This window comes from Tauraco erythrolophus, unplaced genomic scaffold (assembly GCF_009769465.1).
Source record: "Tauraco erythrolophus isolate bTauEry1 unplaced genomic scaffold, bTauEry1.pri scaffold_101_arrow_ctg1, whole genome shotgun sequence".
NCBI classification, from domain to species: Eukaryota; Metazoa; Chordata; class Aves; order Musophagiformes; family Musophagidae; genus Tauraco; species Tauraco erythrolophus.
In genome coordinates this window covers 10316-35614 of record NW_028238563.1, presented here as the reverse complement: position 1 = coordinate 35614, position 25299 = coordinate 10316, and the positions used below count along the sequence as shown (strand labels likewise).

Here is a 25299-nt window from a genome sequence, read left to right as displayed (position 1 = left end):
CCGGACGCTCAAGGCTGCAGGAACGTCCTTGGAGTGGCGGGAGGCTCCACAAATTCCGCTTTTTCTCCTGGATTTTGTTTAAAAACAGCCGCGCCGAGGCTCCGGCGGAGGATTTCGGCAGCTCCCGGCGCGTGGGGGTCCCTCCTTATCGCCAACGTTTGGTTCGTGCTGTTTTCCTTTTTTTTTTTGGGAGGTATTTCTCCATAACCTTTAGCCAGGATTTAAAAATCCCGTAGGATTTTTGGAAGGTACAAGGAATATTTTCGATCCGAGCTACGAAACGGTTTGGGGGTTTTGTATATTTTGGGGTTTTTTGTGGTTTTTTTTTTTTTTTTTCACTCCGTGTTTCCGTTCTGTACAGCCCTTTATTTCCATCTTTTCCAGCACTATTTTTCCAGACATATTTTGAAATATTTACCTGGCAAAAAAAAAAAAGTGGAGAAGATGAAGGTGAAGCCAAAAAGAGGAAAATCCTCTCAGTTTGGGATAGAGGATCAGTGGGAATAATTGAGGGAATAATTAGGAGAATATATTCATTTACAGCTGGATCTACGGGAAAATGTTTTCCGCAGGTCCGGAATTATTTGAATTTCTTCCTCTTCCTCACCCGGAGGCGGTTTGGGGCGATTCCTGCTTGGAATGTTGGGGTGTGGGGGGAATTCCCTCTCGCTCCGCGACTTTTAGCTCTTCTCTTTTTACACCGGGACGCTTTGGTCGAGGAAATGTCCGAACCGGCAGGAATTCTCTTTATTTTTGCCCAAAAAGTTGATATCCGGTGGAGATTTTCGAAGTCTGGGGATAGAAACGTGGAAATAAGGAATTTGGCAAAACGCCCTCTCCGGCTGCGTTCCGTATGCACCGTATTCCGGGAGCAGAATTGGGGATCCCGTATTCCCAGTAAGCCGAAGCAGCAGTCGGCTTTTCGGAGCCGAAAACGACTCGGCGCGGCGCTGGCCAAGAGTTTCGGAAGGCAGAGGGGCAAATCTTCCAGGAAAATGAGATTTTTTTTGGGAAAAATGGGCGAGGGCAGCTGTCAGATGGGATTTTCGTGCCTGGAAAGGCTTCACTCCGACTTGGAGCGCGGCTCCCGCGTCAAGCTGTGTATCCGACGGCGTTAATCTGTCCGGCTTTAGGAATAACCGCGCTTTTTTCTGATATTCTACCAAAAAAATTCCTTTTTTTTTTTTTATGTATTTCCAAGGCATTAACCGCTCCTCCTGCATCCCGGGGCTCCTCAAGGATGCACCGTCCGCGCGCGTTCCCGTGTCGGCATCACATCCGCAAATAAAAGTGCCTGTTTGGATCTGGCGTCACGGTGTTCCGGCGGCGCGGCGAAGCCTTTGCCGAATTCCCTGCGGCGCTTCGCCGAGGGGGTCGGGGTCGGGGGGGGGGGGATCCGCTCGGGAGACGGCGCCGGCTGCCGCCACCGCGGGCTCATCCAACGCTCCGGAGCTCCAAGATGGTTCCAACGCTCCGGAGCTCCAAGATGGTTCCACCGCTCCGTCCCGGCAGGAGAAGGCGCCGGCTGCCGCCATGGCGGGGGCTGAGGGGTGGCCGGGGCACGGAGCCCCCTCCGAGGCTTTGGGCCACCAGGGTGGGCACCCCCAGGTGCCCCATGTGCTCCTCAGGCCACTGGTCCCCTTGGGCCACTGGTTGCCCCCAGGCCTGTGGGCTCCTCAGGCCACCAGTCTCCTCAGGCCGCTGGCCCCCACAGGCCACCAGTCCCCTCTGGGCCGTGGTCCCCTCTGGCCACCAGCCCTCCAGGTTACTGGTCTCCTCAGGCCACCAGCCCCCCCACCAGGCTGGTCCCCTTGGGCCACCAGCCCCTCCCTAAGCTGGTTCCCTCAGGCCACCAGCCCCCAAAGGCCACTGGTCCCCTCTGGCCTGTGGTCCCCTCAGGTCACCAGCCCCCAGAGGCCACCAGTCCCCTCAGGCCACCAGCCCACTCAGGCCACTGGTCCCCACAGGCCTGTGGTCTCCTCGGGCCACCAGCCTTCTCAGGCCACTGGTCCCCTCGGGCCACCAGCCCCCTCCAAGCTGGTCCCTCAGGCCACCAGCCCTCACAGGCCACTGGTCCCCTCAGGCCCGTGGTCCCCTCTGGCCACCGGCCCCCAGAGGCCACTGATCCTGTCTGGCCACCAGCCCCCTCAGGCCACCAGCCCCCAGAGGCCACTGGTCCTGTCTGGCCACCAGCCCCCTCAGGCCACTGGTCCCCTCTGGGCTGTGGTCCCCTTGGGCCACCAGCCCCCTCCAAACTGGTCCTCTCTGGCCACCAGCCCTCACAGGCTACTGGTCCCCTCGGGCCCATGGTCCCCTCTGGCCACCGGCCTCTAGAGGCTACCAGCCCCCTCTGGCCACCAGCCCCAGAGGCCACCGGTCCTCTCTGGCCACCAGCCCCCAGAGGCCACCGGTCCCCACTGGCCACCAGCCCCCAGAGGCCACTGGTCCCCACTAGCCAGTCCCTCCAGGCCATCAGTTCCCAGAGGCCACTGGTCCTGTCTGGCCACCAGCCCCCTCAGGCCACCAGCCCCCTCCAAGCTGGTCCTTCAGGCCACCAGCCCTCACAGGCTACTGGTCCCCTCAGGCCCGTGGTCCTCTCTGGCCACCAGCCCCCATAGGCCACCGATCCCCACAGGCCAGTCCCTCCAGGCCACCAGCCCCCAGAGGCCACTGGTCCTCACAGGCTACTGGTCCCTTCAGGCCCGTGGTCCCCTCTGGCCACCAGTCTCCACAGGCCACCAGCCCCCAGAGGCCACTGGTCCTCACAGGCTACTGGTCCCTTCAGGCCCGTGGTCCCCTCTGGCCACCAGTCTCCACAGGCCACCAGCCCCCAGAGGCCACTGGTCCTCACAGGCTACTGGTCCCTTCAGGCCCGTGGTCCCCTCTGGCCACCAGTCTCCACAGGCCACCAGCCCCCAGAGGCCACTGGTCCTCACAGGCTACTGGTCCCTTCAGGCCTGTGGTCCCCTCTGGCCACCAGTCTCCACAGGCCACCAGCCCCCAGAGGCCACTGGTCCTCACAGGCTACTGGTCCCTTCAGGCCCGTGGTCCCCTCTGGCCACCAGTCTCCACAGGCCACCAGCCCCCAGAGGCCACTGGTCCTCACAGGCTACTGATCCCTTCAGGCCCGTGGTCCCCTCTGGCCACCAGTCTCCACAGGCCACCAGCCCCCAGAGGCCACTGGTCCTCACAGGCTACTGGTCCCTTCAGGCCCGTGGTCCCCTCTGGCCACCAGTCTCCACAGGCCACCAGCCCCCAGAGGCCACTGGTCCTCACAGGCTACTGATCCCTTCAGGCCCGTGGTCCCCTCTGGCCACCAGTCTCCACAGGCCACCAGCCCCCAGAGGCCACTGGTCCTCACAGGCTACTGGTCCCTTCAGGCCCGTGGTCCCCTCTGGCCACCAGTCTCCACAGGCCACCAGCCCCCAGAGGCCACTGGTCCTCACAGGCTACTGGTCCCTTCAGGCCCGTGGTCCCCTCTGGCCACCAGTCTCCACAGGCCACCAGCCCCCAGAGGCCACTGGTCCCCACTGGCCAGTCCCTCCAGGCCATCAGTCCCCAGAGGCCACTGGTCCTGTCTGGCCACCAGCCCCCTCAGGCCACCAGCCCCCTCCAAGCTGGTCCTTCAGGCCACCAGCCCTCACAGGCTACTGGTCCCCTCAGGCCCGTGGTCCTCTCTGGCCACCAGCCCCCAGAGGCCACCGATCCCCACAGGCCAGTCCCTCCAGGCCACCAGCCCCCAGAGGCCACTGGTCCTCACAGGCTACTGGTCCCTTCAGGCCCGTGGTCCCCACTGGCCACCAGTCTCCACAGGCCACCAGCCCCCAGAGGCCACCAGCGCCCCCTGGCCACCAGCCCCCTCAGGCCTGTGGCCCCCAGAGGCCGCCCCCCCCCCGCGGCTCCGCCCCCTCCGCGCGCCTGCGCAGCGCCGCCCCCCGCGGCCCCTCCCTCCCCGACACGTCACCTCCCGCCGCCCTCCCCCATTGGCTGCCCCCACCCCCCCCCCCCCCGCCGCGCTCCACGTGACCCCTCTCTTCCCCCCCCCCCTCCCCCCCTTCTCTCCCCCCCTCCCCTCCCGCGCGCGCGGCCGCGCGCCCCCCGCCGGCGGCGGCCCCGCCCCCCGCGCTGCAGTCTCGCGCCGCACCGCACCGCGCCCCGCGCCGCGGCCCAGCCCCGGGCCCCGGCGGACGAACGGGCCCCCCCGCCGGTAAGAACCGCGCTGCCGCCGGGGCTGAGGTGCCGGGGGGGAGGAGGGGGGGGGGGCCGGGGTGTGTGTGTGTGTGTGTGGCGGGGGGGGGGGGGGGGGGCGGTGCCGGGCGGCCGGGCCGCGGAGGAGGGCGGGTAGGCCCGGCGGGGGGGGGTGGGGGGGGTACGGCCGCGGGCCGCGCCGGCGGAGACCCGGCCCCCCCTCCCTCCTCAAGCCACCCCCCGGCTCTTTCCCGCCCTCCCGCTCGGCCCATTGTGCTGTGGAGACAAAATGGCGGCGGGCGGCCGGCGGGGTGAGTGAGGGGGGGGCTGCGCTTCCCCCCCCCCCCCCCCCCCAACCCCCTCCCCATTCCAGCCGCCCCTCGCGGTGGGATAAGGGGGGGGGTCGCGCCGTGAGGGGGGGTCGCGCTGTGCCCTCCCCCCCCCCCCCCCCTTCGTTTCCCGCCGCCGCCGCTTTGTTCTTTCTGCAAACGGCGAAATGGCGGCAGCGGCCGCCCCTTCCCCCCCCCCCCCCCCGCCGTGGCGGTGGGTTTCCCGCGCACACGCGTGGGGACGGGGGGGGGTTGGGGGGGACGGGGAGGGGGGCTGGGCCCCTTCTCGGCCACCCCCTCCGGCCGCGGGAAGCAGCTCCGCGGGGCCCGGCGTTGGGGGGGCACGGGAGGGGGGAACATCGCCTTTGGTGCGATTTAAAGGCCCTGGGGGCCAACCCCCCCCCCTCCTGTCCGAAACTTCCCTCTCCAGGGGCTTTTCCAGGCTCTCCCTCGCACTTCCCGTCGTTCCCGCCCATCCCGTTATCCGTAGCCGCTCGTTTTCTGCATGGTTCAGCTAAAAAAAAGCCAGAAAAAGCTAAAAAAAGCCAAAAAAACCCACCCCACTGACCCCCAAACCTTCTCCCCGAGTCGCTCGGTGAGACCCCGCAGCTTTTGTTTGCCAGCACCGTGGCGCCGGACCCCATCCGTGTCCCGAGACCCCACGGAGCTCCGGCAAACAAAAGCGGAGGCGTCGGGCTCCGCCGAGGATCCCACTCCGGTACCATCGGCGGAAAACGCGGATTAAACCCCAGAAATTCCCCCGTTACATCGGAGATGGCGGCTTCTCCGCGTGCCTTGGAGCTTTCCCCCGCTCCGGGGCAGAAGTTTCAACCTTTTGCCTTTTTTCTGGATGTTTTTTTTCCTCTTCCACCCCCCGAGAAACGTTTTTTTCGGAGAGGCTGCGCCTTCCGTCGGGTGGGAAGTTTGTTGGTGAAACGGAGCCGGTGGTGGAAACGGTAGGACAGGGAGAGCGGAGCAGGCAAGGTATAAAACATGGGGAGAATTCCAAAGTTTCTCCCTTCTTCTCAAATTTGAAGGGCCGTCAGCATCCGGAGCGACGTCGGGAATCGGGCGTTATGGAGCGCGTTCGTGGGTTTTAACCGATTCTGTGGTTCTTTTCCCCAAGAGGTGCGAATCCGGTGATGCCGCAGCGTCGGCTCCGGGGTTCTCCCTAGAACCCAACCTCGATGGTTTTCCGGAAGAAGCGATAACCTCCGTCGTTGGGAATCTCAGGAGACGAGGCTCTGGTTTCTCGGGCTGTTGGAGCGTTTTCTGACCGTCGGAACGCGCTTCCGTAGGTCGTTCCGACTCGTTTCTTACCTGTGCTTGGAGGAAATTAAGGGAAATTCGGGAAAAAATAACTCTGTGTGGAGTGTGTGAGTTCTTGGGGGTCCCATCCGGAGGAGGAGTGTTCCAGGAGGCTGACTCCCATGGGAAGGTGCCTCATGAGATCCCACAGGTAACGGGAATAATTCTCCCCGGACACTGACATCTGGGTTTAATTAACAATTAGATCCAGATTTGGGACAACACCAAACTCCTCCTGTGCCTAAATATTTGCAGGGTTGGAATCAGAGGGAAATTCCAACTCTTGTGCCGTAAAATACCGAGTCCGCGCCGCGCCAGCAGCTGGGAGAAATGAGCTTTCCCTGTTTTATCCTAAAAAAATTCTTCCTGGGGTCGCGAGGCTGAGCTTTGTTTGTAAAACATCGGCGCCGCGGAGTTTGTCCTTAGGATTGGTCGGACTTACTCGCAGCTTAGGAAATTATGGGATTTGGGAGCTGTCGGTAGCGATTCCCGGCGGGGAACGGGCCGGTTCGGGGAAGGTTCCAGTGGAAAAGGGCAAAAGGAAGCGTCAGTCTGGTTTTGTTTTTAGCGGAACCTGTTCAGAACGGAAAGAGTCCCAGAGGAGCGGGATTTAGTTGGGAATAACGGGATCACGGAGGTGCCACTGGTGTTCAGCGGAGTTCCTGAAATCCGTGGTTGCGCGGCGGTTTTGGTGGGTGCTGGGTCGGAAGAGCGCAGCGGAACAGCCGGTGGACGTGGGTGCCGGTGACCTTCCTCATCCTCGGGTGCTGAGGAGTTTCTGGGAAGCACCAGGTGTTTGCGGGAGCGGGACCGCCGCCGCGCAGTGCCGGTTCGAGGCCAATCCAGAGTTTTATTCCCGATATTTGGTGAAATTAATGACCATGAATCGCCCAATGGCTGATTCCGAAGTCGGCCGCGTGGCCAGCGACGTTCCCGATGCTGAAGAGTCGATCCCAGGGGTGCGAGAGGGCGTTTTGAAGTTCTTCCCAGAAACCCGCTCGCATCCGAAGGCGCTCTTGGGAAGCTGCCCTCTCCCACGGAACGTCGGTCAGTCCGACGGCCCCTCGGCTAAATCCGAGGAACAAAAGGAGCCGACAGGGCTCGGGCTGTCGGAATGGGTTAGTTCCCTTCGGAAACGGCTTCTTGGTCGTGATTTCGGCTTAATCCGTTGAGATTTTGGGAATTGCTTCAAAACCGGATTTGCCGCTGCGAGTTCGCGCCGTTTCTTCCCGATAAAGTCAGTGGAGAGACTCGACGCGGCGCCGGGACCCGTCTCGTTCCTAATTCAACTCCTGGACTGTGTTCCTGATGAAAAGCGGGATTGTAAAGCGAATTCCGGGTGAAAAGCGGCGCGGTTTTTACAAATCCTTGCTTCGGAGCGGCGGGAATGAAGGCTGTCCCCTCGCTTGGCAACCCGATTCCGTAACTCGTGGAATTAAATGAGTTTTTTGGCTTAATCTTGCCGGTGCGGCTGCGTCTCGGGGAGCGCATCGCTTCCGGCGAGCTTCGTGTCGGAAACAGGCGCCGGAGCTTTGGAAAACTGCAGATTTAATGGGAAATAAGGGAAAACAAGGAGCCAGGAGGATGGCCTTAGCGCTCGGTTGGGCGGTTAACGAGCGCGGCGCCCCCGAGGAAGGCAGCCGGCGCGGTTCGGACGCCGACAAACCCGCCTTGGATCCAGTCTTACGGATAGAAAGTCACCGGGAGCGGGATTTGGTGCTCACTAACGAGTTTGTGTCCGTCCCGTCTCCGGTTTCGGTCCGGCCGCGGGGTCGGAGCGCCGCTGACCGGTTTTCCGTTGCTTTCAGGTTACGGAAGAGCGCGGTGCTGCCGCAGCCTTCGTGGTGGAAGGATCTAAACAGGCGCCGTCGGAACGTTGGGAAGCAAAAATGGTAAAGTTTTGGACTTTGGCGGGAGAATTCCCTGCGTTTCGGCTCCGGCTAAACCGTTTTTCCCAAAATTTTTCCAGCGCCCGATGCGTATTTTTGTGAACGACGACCGCCATGTTATGGCCAAGCACTCGGCCGTGTACCCGACGCAGGAGGAGCTGGAGGCCGTGCAGAACATGGTGTCCCACACGGAGCGAGCGCTCAAAGCCGTGTCCGACTGGATCGACGAGCAAGAGAAAGTCGGCGGAGAGCAGCCGGAAACGGAGTCCATGGAGACGGCGGCCGACGAGGAAAACAAGGAAGGAGGGTAAGGAACGTCGCGGTGTCGGAAATCACGGCGCCTTCTTACTTAAATCACCAAAAATCCGGGTGGAAAAATTGTTTGGAATTAAGAGGAGGTAACTAACGCGGCGTCGAAGCGCCTTTTCCCATCCAGGTGTCCCAAATCCTTCAGCGGGGGAGTGGTGGGGCGCGTTTAGTCCTTCTGGATGTATCCGTCCCGGTTCCGGCACCACCGTGACCGTCTCCCGCGTCTCCGCAGGGACCAGAAGGCGGCGGAGCAGCTGACGAGGACCCTGCGCGGAGTGATGCGCGTGGGGCTGGTGGCCAAGGGGCTACTGCTCAAGGGCGACTTGGACCTGGAGCTGGTGCTGCTGTGCAAGGACAAACCCACCGCGGATCTCCTGGAGAAGGTCGCCGACAACCTCGGAGTGCAGCTCGCCGTGAGTAGAACCTTTCCGTGTTCGGTGGAAAAGCGAAGTGGATTATTTTAGATGGGTAAAAAGTTCCCAATGATGGGTTTTTCCATGCTCTCCTTCTGTCTTGGGAAAGTAACAGCCAGAATTCCCTTCTTAAAATCATGGAATTCCAGAATGGTTTGGGTTGGGAGGGACCTCAAAGATCATCCAGTTCCAACCCCCTGCCATGGGCAGGGACATCTTGTGGAATCATGGAATGGGTTGGGTTGGGAGGGACCTTCCAGACCATCCAGTTCTACCCCCCTGCCATGGGCAGGGACACCCTCCACCACACCAGGTTGCTCCAAGCCCCATCCAACCTGGCCTGGAACACTGCCAGGGATGGGGCAGCCACAGCTTCTCTGGGCAACCTGTGCCAGTGCCTCAGCACCCTCAGAGGGAAGAATTTCTCCCTCAGATCCCATGGAAATCTCCCCTCTTCCAGTTCAAAGCCATCACCCCGTGTCCTGTTACTCCACGCCCGTGTCCAAAGCCCCTCTCCAGCTTTCTTGGAGCCCCTTTAGGCACTGGGAGGTGCTGGAAGGTCTCCCCGGAGCCTTCTCTTCTCCAGGCTGAACACCCCAACTCTCCCAGCCTGTCTCCAGAGCAGAGGTGCTCCAGCCCTCCCATCATCTCCGTGGCCTCCTCCAGCCCCGCTCCAGCAGCTCCGTGTCCTCCTGCTGCTGGGGGATGTTTGTTGTGTTCTTAAAAGAGCTTCTCTTCATGAGCTGGAGTTTCATGGACCTCGGGTGGTTTTGGTTTTGGTTGGAAAAGGTTGTTGCGAGTCGCTGGGAAGTGAATTTGGATGATTCCTGAGCGGGGAAATTCTGTTTCAGGCCATCACGGAAGACAAATACGAAATAATCCAGTCGGTGGGTGACGCCGCCATCGTCATCAAGAACACGAAGGAGCCGCCGCTGGCGCTGACCATCCACCTGACGTCGCCCGTGGTCAGGGAGGAGATGGAGAAACAGTCAGCTGGAGGTAGGGGAGTCCGGAAACGGCCGCCAGGCGGCTGGAGACCCCGACGTTCCCGGTGCTAATCCGCCGTCCCAACGTGCTCTTCCGTTTCATCCCGTGGTTTTTGTGCAAATTCAAAATTCCAAATTCCTCTTGAGATTGACAATTTATTCGGAATGAGCTTCCGAAACTGAGGAGCAGCGTTCAGATGGCATTTTGCTCTTGTTTGGTTTTTTTTATTATTTTATTTTTTAAATCCTTGGGGTTTTTTGGTTTTTTTTTTCCTTCTTTTTTTTTTTTTTATCCTCAATTTTAGTTTTTCCTTCCACTGTTAGTTCACTAATCTCGTCGTGTTAATCTCGTGTTGTACCGAGCCGTGTGCGTGACCCGCACGGCGACACGAAAATATGAAGCAGATTGATTTAGGGGAAAAAAAAAAAAAAAAAGGAAAAAAGAAAAAGAAAAATCTGGAAGGCTTCTCGTTGCATGTTCCTGAAATGGGATGTTCCGCAGGGTTTGTGTTGCAGCAAGAGTGACGGGTGCTCGGGGCCTCCTCCGTCGGCTGTTTCATCAGCTGGAAAATTCGGGATTCCAGAAAGCCATGCAGAGTTTTGGATAAAGTTAACTCCTCCATTCGCTCCCACGTTCCCTTTGGAATAAGAATTTGCAGAACACTCAAAAGAATTCAAATTTTATACCGTTTTTTTTTTGCGCCGGAATCGCCTCGCCGCGCTGGGTTCCGTGTCGGCCGGCCGGTTCCCGGCGCTCGCTCCGTGCCGTAGCCTTATCTAAAACCCTGATCTTGGGAAACTTGTGCTTTTTTTTTTTTGGGTGTTTTTCCCCCAAAGCACCGTATCCTCAATTTTGCTGCAGCACAGACTGGGAAATTGTGCTCTCCTGACTGTCTGTGGTTTTTGGATAACCTCACCTGGCCTGCCGAGCCTTCTAGTTTGTCGATTTTAGGGACGCTGGACCTTTGACCAACAGGACACTCCATGGCACGGGCTGGGGCCGGGGCAGCCGAGCCTTTCGGGCGGAGGGGGTTCCCCCCATCCTCGCAAAGCTCTTCCCCCTCCGGCTCCTCCGCCGAAGCTCGACGTTAGAGTTGAGTTTTTCCCTTCCAAATTTCCCTTCGCTCACCCATTACCGGAGCCGTGATGGATTTCTGTCCTTTCCCACGGAGTTTCACGCCCCGGAACAGACTCCGCTCCATCCTTGTTAATTAAACACCCCCTCCCCACCACCACCACCACCACCACCACCCCGGTGCCTGCGGTTTTAACGGATAAACCAGGCCACCAGGCACTGCAGACCCACCACTCCGGGTCCAGGATCTAGATCAGGATCCTTCGGGAGCCTCCGCTGCCCCGTTAGGAAGCTGCCTCGTCCCCCGGCTCCGCCTGGCAGAACCCCCTTGGTCAAACTGTGCCTTGTCTTCTTATTCCATCCACGACTAGAAACGCTCTCAGTCACCGACTCCCCGGACGTTCTGGACAGGCAGAAATGCCTTGCTGCCTTGGCGTCACTGCGGCACGCCAAGTGGTTCCAGGTTTGCATTTTGTTCTTATATTTGTCTTTAAGTAGCAAAAAAAAAAAAGAGAAATAAACTATTAAGGGGCTGATTTTTTCTTTTGCGTTAAAAAAATATTTACCGTCGGACGTGCTGACCTGAGGGCGCAGTTGGTAAAGCAGCACTTAAGGGAGTTAAACGTTTGGAAAAGGCTTTTTTTTTTGGTTTTTTTTGTTGTTTTTTTTTTTTTAAGGAATAAAGGCGTAGCTGCTGCTTTGCGCGAGGAGCACCGTCGCCTTCGTGCGCCGCGGTCGTTGCTCCGAGTCACACGGTGGCGACGCCGAACGCCGTTTGCCCTTCGCAAAGCAGCACAGCAAAAAAAAAAAAACAAAACAAAACAACAACAAAAAAAAGTATCTGCGGTTTTTTTGAGGAGTTTTGGGGTTTTTCTTGAACGCTTGTCTCGCTTCCGATCCGTGCTCCAGGCCAGGGCCAACGGGCTGAAGTCGTGCGTCATCGTGATCCGAGTGCTGCGGGATCTGTGCACGCGGGTTCCGACGTGGGCGCCGCTGAGAGGATGGGTAATTCACCAGTGGGGGGGGGTCTGGGGGGGTTTGGTGCCACTGCTCCGCGCCAGTGTGGGGCAGTCTCCGCTCCGCGCGCGTTCCGTGCCGTAAATCGGCGTTTTGTGCAGCACCAGCAAAGTTTCTGTGTGTTCAACGTATGCGGTGCGAGCCGCGTTATCGATTATACCGTGGCAGGGGAGTGGGAATGGGATGATCTTTGAGGTCCCTTCCAACCCAAACTGTTCCATGATTCCATAAGATGTCCCTGCCCATGGCAGGGGGGTTGGAATGAGATGATCTTGAAGGTCCCTTCCAACCCAAACCATTCCATCATTCCATAAGATGTCCCTGCCCATGGCAGGGGGGTTGTAACTGGATGGTCTTTGAAGTTCCTCCCAACCCAAACCATTCTATGATTCTTGAAGATGTCCCTGCCCATGGCAGGGGGATTGGAACTGGATGATTTTTGAGGTTCCTTCTAACTAAAACCATTCCATGATCCTGTAAGATGTCCCTGACCATGGCAGGGTTGGAACTGAGTGATCTTGAAGGTCCCTTCCAACCCAAACTGTTCCAGGATTCCATAAGATGTCCCTGCCCATGGCAGGGGGGTTGGAACTGGATCATCTTGAAGGTCCCTTCCAACCCAAACCATTCCAGGATTACATAAGATGTCGGGAGTTGGAACTGGATCATCTTGAAGGTCCCTTCCAACCCAAACCATTCCACGATTCTGTGATTAACAATTTCCACCGTTTAATAATCGTTTGTGGATTCGAATCAGCCTCTCGCCGCTGCGCGCACCCTCCTGCCTTCGCCTCCCTCACCCTTCCCAACTGTCTTCTCAGCCTCTGGAGCTGCTGTGCGAGAAGTCCATCGGCACCGCCAACAGACCCATGGGTGCCGGCGAGGCTCTGCGGAGGGTTCTGGAATGCCTCGCCTCCGGAATCGTCATGCCAGGTTAGGTGCCTCTCTGCATTTCCATTTCAAAGCGGAGCCGAGATGCGGTTGAGGCTCGGAGGGCGCGGGTACCTTCCCTGGTCCTAGACGTCGCGGGCGGCCCAGGCTTCGGCGCTCGGCACGGCCCCCCGGCGCAGGCGGGTACCGCGGTACCTCGGCCGTTCCGTAGGGACACGTGTGTTCCAAGCTACGCCCCCTACCCCCCCTTAGAGAGCCACCAGTTTCTATCGAGCGTCAAATTGGTTCCCCGAGCGGTGGCGAGCAGCTTCGCCGCCAATCGTGCGGGTAAATTAGCCCAGACCAGTCTCAGAATGTTGGACGTCGTGTCCGTCCGTGTTCTCCGAGGGATGAGTGTTGATTGATGCCAAGGGAATACTTAGTCTAGTGTCTTTAGCAAACACCAGGATAATTCTCTGCATATCTTCCTTGTTTCCTGCCTTCAGATGGTTCTGGTATTTATGATCCTTGTGAAAAAGAAGCCACTGATGCTATTGGGCATCTAGACAGACAACAAAGGGAAGATATCACACAGAGTGCTCAGGTATAGTTTTGCCTACAGATGTTCCCAAAACTTCCCCAGTTCCACCGCCTCCGAGCTCCCGTTTGGGGTTCCCGGTAGTCTAGTCCCTGCGGAGGTCGGCGTTCTCTTGGTTAATGCCAGCCATACCCAGGGGTCCCGCAGCCAGGAGGATTTGGTAGCTCGGCCAACCACAAGCGAAGTGGCAGGTTTTAAATAGTGACTCGTCACCCCGGGCCCGTAATTCCGGGCCGAAATTCCACAAATATTCACTCAGAGAGTCCCGTTTAAACGGATGAGGATTTCTGTGTAGGGGTGGGTAGAGTGTTGGCAGGGAGCGGAGATCGGTGGAGCCGCCCGCGCTTCCCGGTAACGCGGGTTTTGGTTTTTCCAGCACGCTCTGAGGCTCGCCGCGTTCGGCCAACTGCACAAAGTCTTGGGGATGGACCCTCTGCCTTCCAAAATGCCCAAGAAACCAAAGAACGAGAACCCCGTGGACTACACCGGTACGTGCTCGGAGCGGGAATCGACCAACCCACCACCCCGGAGCACGTTTCCGAGGTTTTTTTTTGCTGGAAACTGGAATACTCAGGGTTGTTTTATTCCGGTTGTTACAGTCCAGATTCCTCCCAGTACGACGTACGCCGTCACCCCGATGAAGCGACCCATGGAGGAGGACGGAGAGGAGAAATCTCCCAGCAAAAAGAAAAAGAAGATTCAGAAAAAAGGTATTGAGTTAACGAGAGGTAGGTACCGACGGCGCCCGAGGGCTGTTCTGGGGCCGCGGCGGGTCCGGGGTGACACCGGAGACAGGAGTTACAGGGAACGTGAATTTGGGGGGAAAATCCAAAAGGAAAAGTCTGTAAGATTTTTTTTTCCTTGGGATAACTTCAACTCTCACGAGGAGGAAAACGCAGATGAGAACGTGTCTGGAATCAGTTGTGCTTCTTCCAAAGAGGCAACAAACCTCCGCAAACTCGCCGTTCCCGTTTTTTTCCTTTCTCCGTTCAGAGGAAAAACTTGAGCCTCCCCAGGCCATGAACGCGCTGATGAAACTAAACCAGCTCAAACCCGGCCTCCAGTACAAACTGGTGTCTCAGACTGGTCCCGTTCACGCTCCCATCTTCACCATGTCCGTGGAAATCGACGGCAGCACGTTTGAGGCGTCGGGACCTTCCAAAAAAACGGCCAAATTGCACGTGGCAGTGAAGGTAACGAGCTGCCGGAGCGCGCTCCGTAGGAGGCGGTTTGGTCGCCGACCGCTCCGGGCTGGAAAGGGCCACCGGATCGGTGGGAATGACACAATCGGGACCGTCACCGTGGAATTCATGTTGTAAAATCCCTTTGGGATGGAGAGGGGAGAAGTTAAAACACCGGGACGGCGTAGTCCGTTGCGCGCGAAGCCTCAGGGCGGAGGATTCCACACCTCGTGGGTCTCAGAGCGCCTGTGGGATTTGGGGAATGGAATTAATAACGGGATTCTGGAGCAGTTTTCTGGAGTATTTACCCCGAAACGCGTCGGGCACACGAGAGCCGACGGCTCTTGGGGTCCGTGCTGCTCATAATCCCCTCTCCGCCTCTCCTCACCACAGGTGTTGCAGGATATGGGTTTGCCCACGGGAGCCGAGGGCAAAGAATCCGGGAAAGGGGACGAATCCGCGGAGGAGACGGAACAGAAACCCGTCGTCGTCGCTCCTCCGCCCGTCGTAGAAACGGTCTCGACGCCCACGGCTGCTTCTCCCCCTTCGGATCAAACCCCAGAGGTGAGCGGGTCGGAGAGGGGGAAGCGGGATGCTCCCGGTTCTTCGGGATGCTCCCGATTCTTTGGGATGCTCCTGGTTCTTTGGGATGCTCCTGGTTCTTTGGGATGCTCCTGGGTCTTTGGGATGCTCCTGGGTCTTTGGGATGCTCCCGGGTCTTTGGGATGCTCCCGGGTCTTTGGGATGCTCCCGGGTCTTTGGGATGCTCCCGGGTCTTTGGGATGCTCCCGGGTCTTTGGGATGCTCCCGGGTCTTTGGGATGCTCCCGGTTCTTTGGGATGATGGAGGACGTGGTTGGAAGCGCCTCCGAGCATCGGGTCGCCGTAACGCCGTCCCGTACGGTTCAGTTCCCGGAACGACACCATTTAAGAGGAAAAACCTCAGGGAAACTTACTCCAAATCCCTCTTTTCCATGATATTTTGCAAAGTCTGTGTTTTGGAAGCAGCTTTGGATCCATTGGGGGTTTTTCTTTTTTTTTTTTTTTCCCTTTTCTTCATCGCCGCTCCTCTCCCTCCAGAACGTGAAACAGCAGGGACCAATCCTGACGAAGCACGGCAAGAATCCCGTGATGGAGCTGAACGAGAAGCGGCGCGGGCTGAAATACGAACTGATTTCGGAGACGGGCGGCAGCCACGACAAGCGCTTCGTCATGGAGGTGAGGTGGCTCCTGCTCCTCCGTCGGCCGTTATCCCACCTCGGAGATCCGTAACTTCGTAGCCTTTGTGAGGATTTAAAATCACGGAATCTCGGAGCGGTTTGGGTCGGAAGGGACGTTTTAGGATGATCTGGAGGGTGGGGATGTGTTGTCACTAGGTCAGGTTGCTCAAAACCTCGTCCAACCTGTCCTCCGACGCTTCCAACTTCTGGAAGTTAGGGAAAAAAAACGTCAAAAATGGTTAATTTTACCAAACGACAGCTTCTCTTCCTGCCCTTCCCGCTTACGCTGACGATTCCGATCCCTTTCAAAGGTGGAGGTTGACGGGCAGAAATTCCAAGGAGCCGGTTCGAATAAAAAGGTGGCAAAAGCCTACGCGGCCCTGGCGGCGCTGGAGAAGCTGTTCCCGGACGCTCCGGTTGCCATCGAGCAGAACAAGAAGAAGAGACCCCCCGTGCCGGCGAGGGGGGGCCCCAAGTTCGCGGTGAAAGTGAGTAAATCCGCGATTCCACGGCTCCGCGGTACCGTTGTCTCCGGCTCTACGGTTTTCATCTCTTTTTGGGAGGGGAAGTAAGTTGAGGTGCGGAGAGAAACCGGAATCTGCCGACGGCCGTTGGGCTTGGAAGCAGAAATACCGTCAAGTTTTGCAGAAAACATCCTCTGTTTTCTAGAGATGACCCCTCGTTCGGTTCACAGCCCCGGTGCTTTTGCCTTGGTGTCCTCTTCCTCTGGAGGCACGTGTTCTGGAGCTTCCAACACGTACCTGGCACATTCCAGAGCATCCAAGGAGCACGTACCACTTCCTCCTGTGGTACCTGGAGCGTTCCAGAGCTCCCAAGGTTCCTCCTTTGGTACCTGGAGCATTCTAGAGCTCCCAGCCTGGTTCCTTGGGTACCTGACATGTCCTCCTTTGATACCTGGAGGTATTTGTAGAGTTCCCAAAGTTCCTCCTTTGGTACCTGGAGCATTCTAGAGCTTCCAACCTGGTTCCTTTGGTACCTGTTCTAGAGCTCCCAATATTCTTTTTTTGGTACCTGGAGCATTCTGGAGCTCCCAATGTTCCTCCTGGTACCTGGAGCTCCCAGTGTTCCTCTTTTGGTACCTGGCACGTTCTAGAGCTCCCAACTCTAGGTACCTCCTGGTACCTGGCGCGTTCTAGAGCTCCCAGTGTTCCTCCTTTGGTACCTGGAGCATTCTAGAGCTCCCAACATTCCTCTTGTGGTACCTGGAAGTTCTAGAGCTCTCAACGTTCTTTTTTTTGGATACCTGGCATGTTCTAGAGCTCCCAAGGTTCCTCCTTTGGTACCTGGCATGTTCTAGAGCTCCCAACATTCCTCCTTTGATACCTGGAATGTTCTAGAGTTCCCAATGTTCCTCCTTTGGTACCTGGAGCATTCTAGAGCTTCCAACCTGGTTCCTTTGGTACCTGTTCTAGAGCTCCCAATATTATTTTTTTGGTACCTGGAGCGTTCTGGAGCTCCCAGTGTTCCTCCTGGTACCTGGCACGTTCTAGAGCTCCCAGTGTTCCTCCTTTGATACCTGGCACCTTCTAGAGCTCCCAACTCTAGGTATCTCCTGGTACCTGGCATGTTCTAGAGCTCCCAAGGTTCCTCCTTTGGTACCTGGCATGTTCTAGAGCTCCCAACTTTTCTCCTTTGATACCTGGAATGTTCTAGAGCTCCCAATGTTCCTCCTTTAGTACCTGGAGTGTTCTAGAGCTCCCAACTTTTCTCCTTTGATACCTGGCACGTTCTAGAGCTCCCAATGTTCCACCTTTGGTACCTGGAGCTTCTAGAGCTCTCAACCTGGTTCCTTTGGTACCTGGCAGTTCTAGAGCTCCCAATGTTCCTCCTTTGGTACCTGGCATGTTCTAGAGCTCCCAGTGTTCCTCCTTTGGTACCTGGCATGTTCTAGAGCTTCCAACATTCCTCCTTTGGTACCTGGCACGTTCTAGAGCTCCCAACGTTTTCCTCTGGGAGGCGGTCGGATAAACACATCTGCCTCTCTCTCCTTCAGCAGCACAACCCGGGTTTCGGAATGGGCGGCCCGATGCACAACGAGGTGCCGCCTCCGCCCAACATGCGCGGTCGCGGAAGAGGCGGCAACATCCGAGGCCGAGGGAGAGGCCGGGGCGGATTCGGTGGCAACCACGGGGGCTACATGAACGCAGGTGAGACCATCCCGGCGCCTCGGCCCGACTCTTTCCATGCCAAACGCGACCAAAGCCCGGCGCTCCATCGTTGAGGCGGTGGCACGAGGTCTTCGTGCGCTTCCATTTCCTTTTTTTTTTATTGAAACGTTTTCCTTCTCATCCAGGCGCTGGGTACGGAAGCTACGGCTACGGAGGAAATTCCGCCACAGCCGGCTACAGTAAGTGTTTTTCATCTTAAATTTCCAAACACGTGGATCCGTTGAGGGTGTGGAACTCGGACCGGGTCACACACTCCTGCAGAAGCCACTCTGAAGGGTTCTAGAGCTCCCAATGTTCCTCCTTTGGTACCTGGAGTGTTCTAGAGCTCCCAACATCCCTCTGTTGGTACCTGGCACGTTCTAGAGCTCCCAGTTCCTCCATTGGTACCTGGCACGTTCTAGAGCTCCCAACATCCCTCTGTTGGTACCTGGCACATTCTAGAGCTCCCAGCATTCCTCTGTTGGTACCTGGCACGTTCTAGAGCTCCCAACATCCCTCTGTTGGTACCTGGCACGTTCTAGAGCTCCCAACATTCCTCCGTTGGTACCTGGCACGTTCTAGAGCTCCCAACATTCCTCCGTTGGTACCTGGCACGTTCTAGAGCTCCCAACATTCCTCTGTTGGTCCCTGTTGTGTTTTCTAGAGCTCCCAGTTCCTCCATTGGTACCTGGCACGTTCTAGAGCTCCCAACATTCCTCCGTTGGTACCTGGCACGTTCTAGAGCTCCCAGTTCCTCCATTGGTACCTGGCACGTTCTAGAGCTCCCAACATTCCTCTGTTGGTCCCTGTTGTGTTTTCTAGAGCTCCCAGTTCCTCCATTGGTACCTGGCATGTTCTAGAGCTCCCAACATTCCTCCATTGGTACCTGGCACGTTCTAGAGCTCCCAACATCCCTCTGTTGGTACCTGGCACGTTCTAGAGCTCCCAGTTCCTCCATGGGTACCTGGCACGTTCTAGAGCTCCCAACGTTCTTAGGGGCTTCTCCTTTTTAATTTTTTTAATGAGAATTAATGGCAAAACGGCTCATGTCCACATTTAGAAAGTTAAAACGCGCATCCAGGTGACTTCACGTCTCCTCTAAAATATTTTAAATTTCTCTGCTTTAAGCCACGTGAAGCTCTCGGCCACACTTTGGAATGTGATTTTTTTCCCCGAAAACACCCGGCGGTTGGTCTGGAGAAGGAGCCTTCTTTGGGGGGCGACAGGAGCAGAGAAATCTAAAACGTGACTCTCACATGCGGCGCCTTCTGCCCTCTTCCAAGGAATTCTAATTTTTTTCTTCTCTGCTCTGTCTCCCCCTTCTGTAGGTGACTTTTTCACAGACTCCTACGGCTATCATGATTTTGGGGCTTCCTAGATCGTCTCAAACTCTTGCCCACACCCAAAAAATACGGCTTTTCACTCCAATTTCCTCCAACTCCAAAAATCCAAAGTGTCCGTGCTGTGTCCCTGTGCTTCACTGGGGTTCTCAACAGTGGCTTTTCACCGCGGCTTGGCCGAAACTCTCTTATCCTGCAGGACTTGGCACTTTTTATTGTCCTTTGCCGTTGAACTTGGTCGTATCGATGTCCACGACGGGGGGGGAAACGATTAATCCGAGACGTTTTTTTGGTGTTTTTGGTTTTTTTTTTCCGGTGCGCTCGGCGCGAAGGCGAAAAGAACCCGATTTTTGCTTTTTTTTTTTTTTTTATGGAAAGCATTGCTTTGTTTTTAAGGAGCCGAAGCGTTTTTAACCCACTTTTGTCTTAATTTACAGCCGGTTTCGCGCGCGGGTCGAGCCTTTTAATGAAACCCCGGCGGTCCGGCACCGGGTCCGGAAAACTTTCCGCCCTCCTGGCACAGCCCGACGCCGGACGCGTGCGAAACGTTGCCGTGTCCGCGGAAATTTTAATCCCACGTTCCTTTGTAACGCGCGGAGCGGGTTTGACGCGGAGGGACGTGACTTTTTTTTCCTTGTATTTTATTTTTTTTGTGTGTGGTTGGTGTCGTTCCAAAGGTGGTGTAACCGCGCGGCCGGTGCTGATCCAATAAATATCCAGGAATTAGGGCGGCGCGTTGGTGGCGGCTGAAAACGCGCGGAAAGGGGTGGGAATGGACTTTCTCCAGCCAAGAATAAAGGGCCTAAAACACATGGAATCGTGGAATGGTTTGGGTTGGGAGGGGCCTCAAAGACCACCCAGTTCCACCCCCCTGCCATGGGCAGGGACACCCTCCACCACACCACGTCGCTCCAAGCCTCATCCGACCTGACGGCCGAGCAGCCACGCTGGAAAAATGAAACATCCCGCACGGCGCCCTAGAAGTACGTCGTTGTCCGGAGAATTAAATTTCACCAGAATGGGGAATTGAAGGAAATTCCATAATTTCAGCCAAGACCTGAGTCTCTGAGCTCCAATTCCACAATTTTGGTCAAGACCTGAATCTCTGAGCTCCAATTCCACGATTTCGATCAAGTTGTGAGTCTTTGAGCTCCAATTCCACAATTTCAGCCAAGACCTGAGTCTCTGAGCTCCAATTCCACAATTTTGGTCAAGACCTGAATCTCTGAGCTCCAATTCCACGATTTCGATCAAGTTGTGAGTCTTTGAGCTCCAATTCCACAATTTCAGCCAAGACCTGAGTCTCTGAGCTCCAATTCCACAATTTTGGCCAAGACCTAAGTCTTTGAGCTCCAATTCCACAATTTCGGTCAAGACCTGAGTCTCTGAGCTCTAATTCCACAATTTTGGTCAAGTCCTGAGTCTCTGAGCTCCAATTCCACAATTTCAGCCAAGACCTCAATCTCTGAGCTCCAATTCCACAATTTTGGCCAAGACCTCAATCTCTGAGCTCCAATTCCACAATTTTGGCCAAGACCTGAGTCTTTGAGCTCCAGTTCCGCAATTTCAGCCAAGACCTCAATCTCTGAGCTCCAATTCCACAATTTTGGTCAAGACCTGAGTCTTTGAGCTCCAATTCCACAATTTTGGTCAAGACCTGAGTCTCTGAGCTCCAATTCCACGATTTCGATCAAGTTGTGAGTCTTTGAGCTCCAATTCCACAATTTCAGCCAAGACCTGAGTCTCTGAGCTCCAATTCCACAATTTTGGTCAAGACCTGAATCTCTGAGCTCCAATTCCACGATTTCGATCAAGTTGTGAGTCTTTGAGCTCCAATTCCACAATTTCAGCCAAGACCTGAGTCTCTGAGCTCCAATTCCACAATTTCAGCCAAGACCTCAATCTCTGAGCTCCAATTCCACAATTTTGGCCAAGACCTAAGTCTTTGAGCTCCAATTCCACAATTTCGGTCAAGACCTGAGTCTCTGAGCTCTAATTCCACAATTTTGGTCAAGTCCTGAGTCTCTGAGCTCCAATTCCACAATTTCAGCCAAGACCTCAATCTCTGAGCTCCAATTCCACAATTTTGGCCAAGACCTCAATCTCTGAGCTCCAATTCCACAATTTTGGCCAAGACCTGAGTCTTTGAGCTCCAATTCCACAATTTCAGCCAAGACTTCAATCTCTGAGCTTCAATTCCACAATTTCAGTCAAGTCCTGAGTCTCTGAGTTCCAAGTTTCTGGTCCTTTGTTCTTGCTACAGTTTGTTTTTTTTTTTTTCCCAAAAAACTCTGTATTTGGTTTGTTACTCGTGAGGCCGGAGCGAACTCCGGTGGTTAAACGAACGGACCGGGAAGAAATCAACCCAAAAAACCCTCTGATTATGGAGCACCATGAAAAAAAAAGCCGGAGATGTTTAGTGGATACTTAAAAAATAATAATAATCCATGTCCTGGTTTTTTTGGAAAGGGATTGTTCGAGGTAATGATTTTTTTTTTAGAGAAGGGACCTGAACGAGGTGGGAAAAATGCCGGTTTTTAAGTGAATCCGTGTTGGAGAGTGATGTTTTTATTCCTTGGCTTGGATTTGGGGCGAGTGGAGAACGATCCGGTGTCAAAGAGCGTGAAAACTTCCTCGTGCAACGCAAAATGGTGCCGGGAAATGGGAATTCCAGAAATACCGACTCCGGAGAGACCCGTTTCCAGTCTGCAGCTGGAATCTACGCCGCTCCGGAGAAGCCCCCGCGCTCCTTCCCGACGCGCTCGAGCCAAATCCGGGGAATTTGGATTTGGAATTTGGATCCATCATCCAGAGGTGACGGATCGTGGCGGCTCCTGCTCTGCCGAAATATTCTCCGTACGGCGTTCCGGGCTGGAGAGAAATTGGTGTTAAAACCTCGTTTCTGCACAACGAAATCCTTGATTTTCCGCCGGAGAGGGGAAGATGTTTTCCGTGGAGAGCCGGAGCGTGGATGAGAATCAAGGAAACGATGGGAAAACGAAAAACGAGGCGCCGGGAAGAGCCGGCGGCTTTTTACAACATCCTCCCCCACCCCCTGGATTTAGGAGCCGAGATGGGATTCGCCTTCCCCGGGAGCCGTCCCGGCAGTTTTCCATGGAACTGTGGAAACAAGGGATACGAGATTCTCCCCTTTGTCTCCTTTTTAACTGGATTTTCCCCCACCTCTCCCATTTTGGAGGAGGTTCTGGTGCATCTTTCCCTCTTCTAGAGGTGCAGCTCCATTCCCGGAGCGTACACGCCGCTACGGACGCCAGGAAAGACTTTTATTCCTTGAAAATTCAAGTTTTTAACACAAGGAGTCTGATAACACTCTGGAAAAATAAAATCAAACGCCGACCGGCTCATCCGCGCGCGGCCGCGGCTCTCCGGAGCCGTTCCATCCCTGTAAAGGTTTTTAGATCCCACATGGAGCACCGGAATTCGGGGGTAAAAAGTGATAAACTCTCATTTCCGCCGGATCGACGCCGCTCACTCGCCGTACGGGATTGGCTCCAGCGTGCCGTGGGGTGCCGGTGTCGTTCCGCGTTCCGGGAACGAGCCTCTTCCCTCGTTCCGGAGGCGCCGAGGGCCGACCCGCCGTCGGATTTTAAACCTCCGGAGTGAAAACCGTTGGATTTTGTAACATGGATTGAAGACTCCGTCGCAGCCCGGAGCTCCGTCCTGGATTAAACCTGCGGGGGGGGGCCCAGATGACGTCACGATGACGTCATGATGACGTCACGACACATTCCACCCTTCCCTGGCTTCCCCCCTCGGCCTCATCTCCGTGGTTTTTTTTACTCTTTTCCCCATCCCGAGAGCGAACCGCTCCCAAACCGCGGCGGCGGCGACGGTAAAACCGCCTCCTCCGAGCCGTAACCCTTCCGACGGCGCCGTGTGCGCTCACCCCCCCCCCCCCCCCCACCTTTTCCCAAAAAACATTCCCACTCCTCCAGGCTGACTCTTTTTCTCCCCGTTCAGGCCAGTTCTACAGCAACGGCGGCCACTCCAACTCCGGCGGCGGCGGCGGCGGCAGCTCCGGTTACGGTTCCTACTACCAGGGCGGCGATAACTACAACTCGCCGGTTCCTCCCAAACACGGCGGGAAGAAGCAGCAGCACGGAGGGCAGCAGAAACCATCCTACGGATCGGGATACCAGTCCCACCAGGGCCAGCAGCAGCAGTCCTACAACCAGAACCAGTACGGCAACTACGGCCCGCCGCAGGGCAAGCAGAAGGGCTACAACCACGGCCAGGGTGGCAACTACTCCTCCTACTCCAACTCCTACAACTCGCCCGGCGGCGGCGGCTCCGATTACAGCTACGAGAGCAAATTCAGTGAGTGCGGAGCGTGCCGGATTTGGGGGGGAAAACGTGGAAAACGGTGGAAAACGGGGAATGGTCAGTGTGTAGGTGCCGGGTTCTGCGCCATGGGGTGACTTTTAGTTGGGTCTATGGCAACGGGATGAGCCGGCGGCACGGAATTCCGACCGGGTCACCGTGAGACCCCGTCAGTGCCGATGGCAAAGTGGGGATGGATTTTTTCCAAGCGCTGGGATGTAGGGAATGGCCTGATTGTGGTTTTAACCAAAAAGGGGCGATTCCCAGCAGCTCCAAGGAGGAAATTCCTTACGCCGGCCCCGGTTGCCCGGCAAGGTGGGTGCTGCCCAATCCCCGGGAATGCCGGAGGTGGGGTCGGACGGGGCTCCGAGCAACCGGATCCCGGTGGAGCCGTCCCGTAAAACAGCCTTTCTGCCCCCAAACCATCCGGGGAGGTCTGTGAACTTGGGAGGAGGGGGCTTAAAACGTGGATTTAATTGGATGAGATCACGGAGCAGCCGGGAAACCCGCCGGGATCCATCCCAACTCCTCCCCGAGGAGACGCCGGCATCGCCCGCTCTCCCTCCGGTTACCATTTTGCGATGGAATCTTTGCCTCTGCCGCCGGTCGGAGATCCCACCGCCACCCCCAGCCCCGACCCCTCCGGGACCCTCCCAGCATCCCGAGGAATCCGGGAAGAGGCAAAGCTTTGCCTCACCTCACCCCTGGAATAATAACCCTCCTTTTCCGCCGGCTCCCGGCACCGCGGCGCTCACCGCGTTCTCCCTTCCAGGTTACGGTGGCAACAGCGGCCGCGGAGGAAACAACTACTCGGGAGGCACCTCCTACAACGCCGGCTCGCACGGGGGCTATGGGGGAGGCTCTGGGGGCGGAGGGTCCTCGTACCAAGGTAAGCAAGGTCAGTACGCCACGCTTCCCTCGGGATATTTTTCCATAGTTTCCCCATTTTTCCACCCACCCGCCACGGTACCGCGGCAGGGATGGCAGTAAAACCCCCTGGATTGTGCCAAACCCCCCCAGTTTCATCCCCGCGGTGGTAATGGAGCTTCTTTCCCATTTTTCCCCCCAAACTTCCTTCCACAGGTGGATATTCCTCTCAATCCAACTACAACTCTCCCGGTTCCGGGCAGAATTACAGCGGCCCTCCCAGTTCCTACCAGGCTTCCCAAGGCGGTTACGGCAGAAACGACCACAGCATGAACTACCAGTACAGATAAAGCCGCCCCTTCCCCGCCGGCGCGGAGCTTCCCCACCTCCCGCCTCCCGGTGGTCGGTTTTACGGCATCACGGTAAACACGGAACCCCCCCCTTGTCCTATCCCCCCAGCCCCCTCCATCCCGCCCCGTTTCCATGTTCCAGTGCTCTTTGTGATCCCAGTCACTACTGGTTGAGTACCTGTAATTCCATAACTAGCTGTATTTTGGGCATCTCCGTATTTAATGGGTTGTTAGTTGCCATTACGACTTTGTCTAAATAGGAATATTCTTATTTTTTGGGAATTTTTTGGGGTTTTTTTTTTTTGGGGGGAGTTGAGACGATTCCGGTCCCCTTTCCCTCTTCCCAAGTTGCCGTGGGAACGCGGACGCTTTGGATGGGGAAGGGCTCCGTCATCCTTGTTGATGCTTTCGTGAAGTGAGTTCGAGGAGCTTTTTCTGTATTTTAAGGCTTTAGTGTTTTCGGTTTTATAAGTGAAAATTTTATTTTCCAAAAAGCGGTGGGAAAAGAGCGGGGGTCGCCTGCCCGGATGCCGCGGGCAGCGCCGCCGGAGTTCGCTGAATGTAGACGAATAAACACGAAACTCGACGCCTCGGGCTCCGGATGCCTCGTTGGGCGGCGCACGCCGGCGCCGCAGCCTCCCCCCTCCCCTAAAACCCCCCAAATTCCAGAATATTTTCCGCTTTTATCACCCAAAACTCTGGATTTTGAGGCTAAACCCCCCCCCCCGGGGGGATTTGATGGATTTCCAGGCCCCCTCGGGCTCCGGATGCCTCGTTGGGCGGCGCGCGCCGGCGCCGCAGCCTCCCCCCTCCCCTAAAACCCCCCAAATTCCAGAATATTTTCCGCTTTT

At 56.5% G+C, this 25299-nt stretch overlaps 1 protein-coding gene across 4 annotated transcripts; it reads left to right on the top strand.

The window, feature by feature from the left end:
• Positions 1-4187: 4187 nt before the first annotated feature.
• On the top strand, positions 4188-24905 carry ILF3 (interleukin enhancer binding factor 3). 4 transcript variants are annotated; one of them, XM_086630487.1, is made up of 20 exons: positions 4188-4207; positions 7634-7717; positions 7795-8021; positions 8256-8436; positions 9288-9435; positions 10869-10960; positions 11407-11502; positions 12336-12447; positions 12891-12988; positions 13359-13470; positions 13582-13692; positions 13976-14175; positions 14557-14727; positions 15243-15380; positions 15694-15870; positions 17397-17550; positions 17697-17750; positions 22872-23228; positions 24004-24129; positions 24315-24905. In XM_086630487.1, the coding sequence occupies exons 2-20, from the start codon at positions 7715-7717 to the stop codon at positions 24446-24448; spliced, it is 2691 nt and encodes an 896-aa protein (XP_086486613.1). In that variant the 5' UTR covers positions 4188-4207; positions 7634-7714; the 3' UTR covers positions 24449-24905. The 4 variants fall into 4 exon arrangements, with proteins under 4 accessions (XP_086486613.1, XP_086486612.1, XP_086486611.1 ...); XM_086630486.1 differs by having other exon boundaries at positions 13582-13710; positions 24004-24120; XM_086630485.1 differs by having other exon boundaries at positions 13582-13710.
• The last annotated feature ends 394 nt before the right edge of the window (positions 24906-25299 follow it).

Bases quoted from the DNA above. Each gene is read 5' to 3' on its own strand.
- ILF3 (XM_086630485.1), top strand. The intron at 8,022-8,255 runs GTAAGGAACGTC...GCGTCTCCGCAG, and splicing joins GAGGAAAACAAGGAAGGAGG to GGACCAGAAGGCGGCGGAGC. The intron at 14,176-14,556 runs GTAACGAGCTGC...TCCTCACCACAG, and splicing joins AATTGCACGTGGCAGTGAAG to GTGTTGCAGGATATGGGTTT.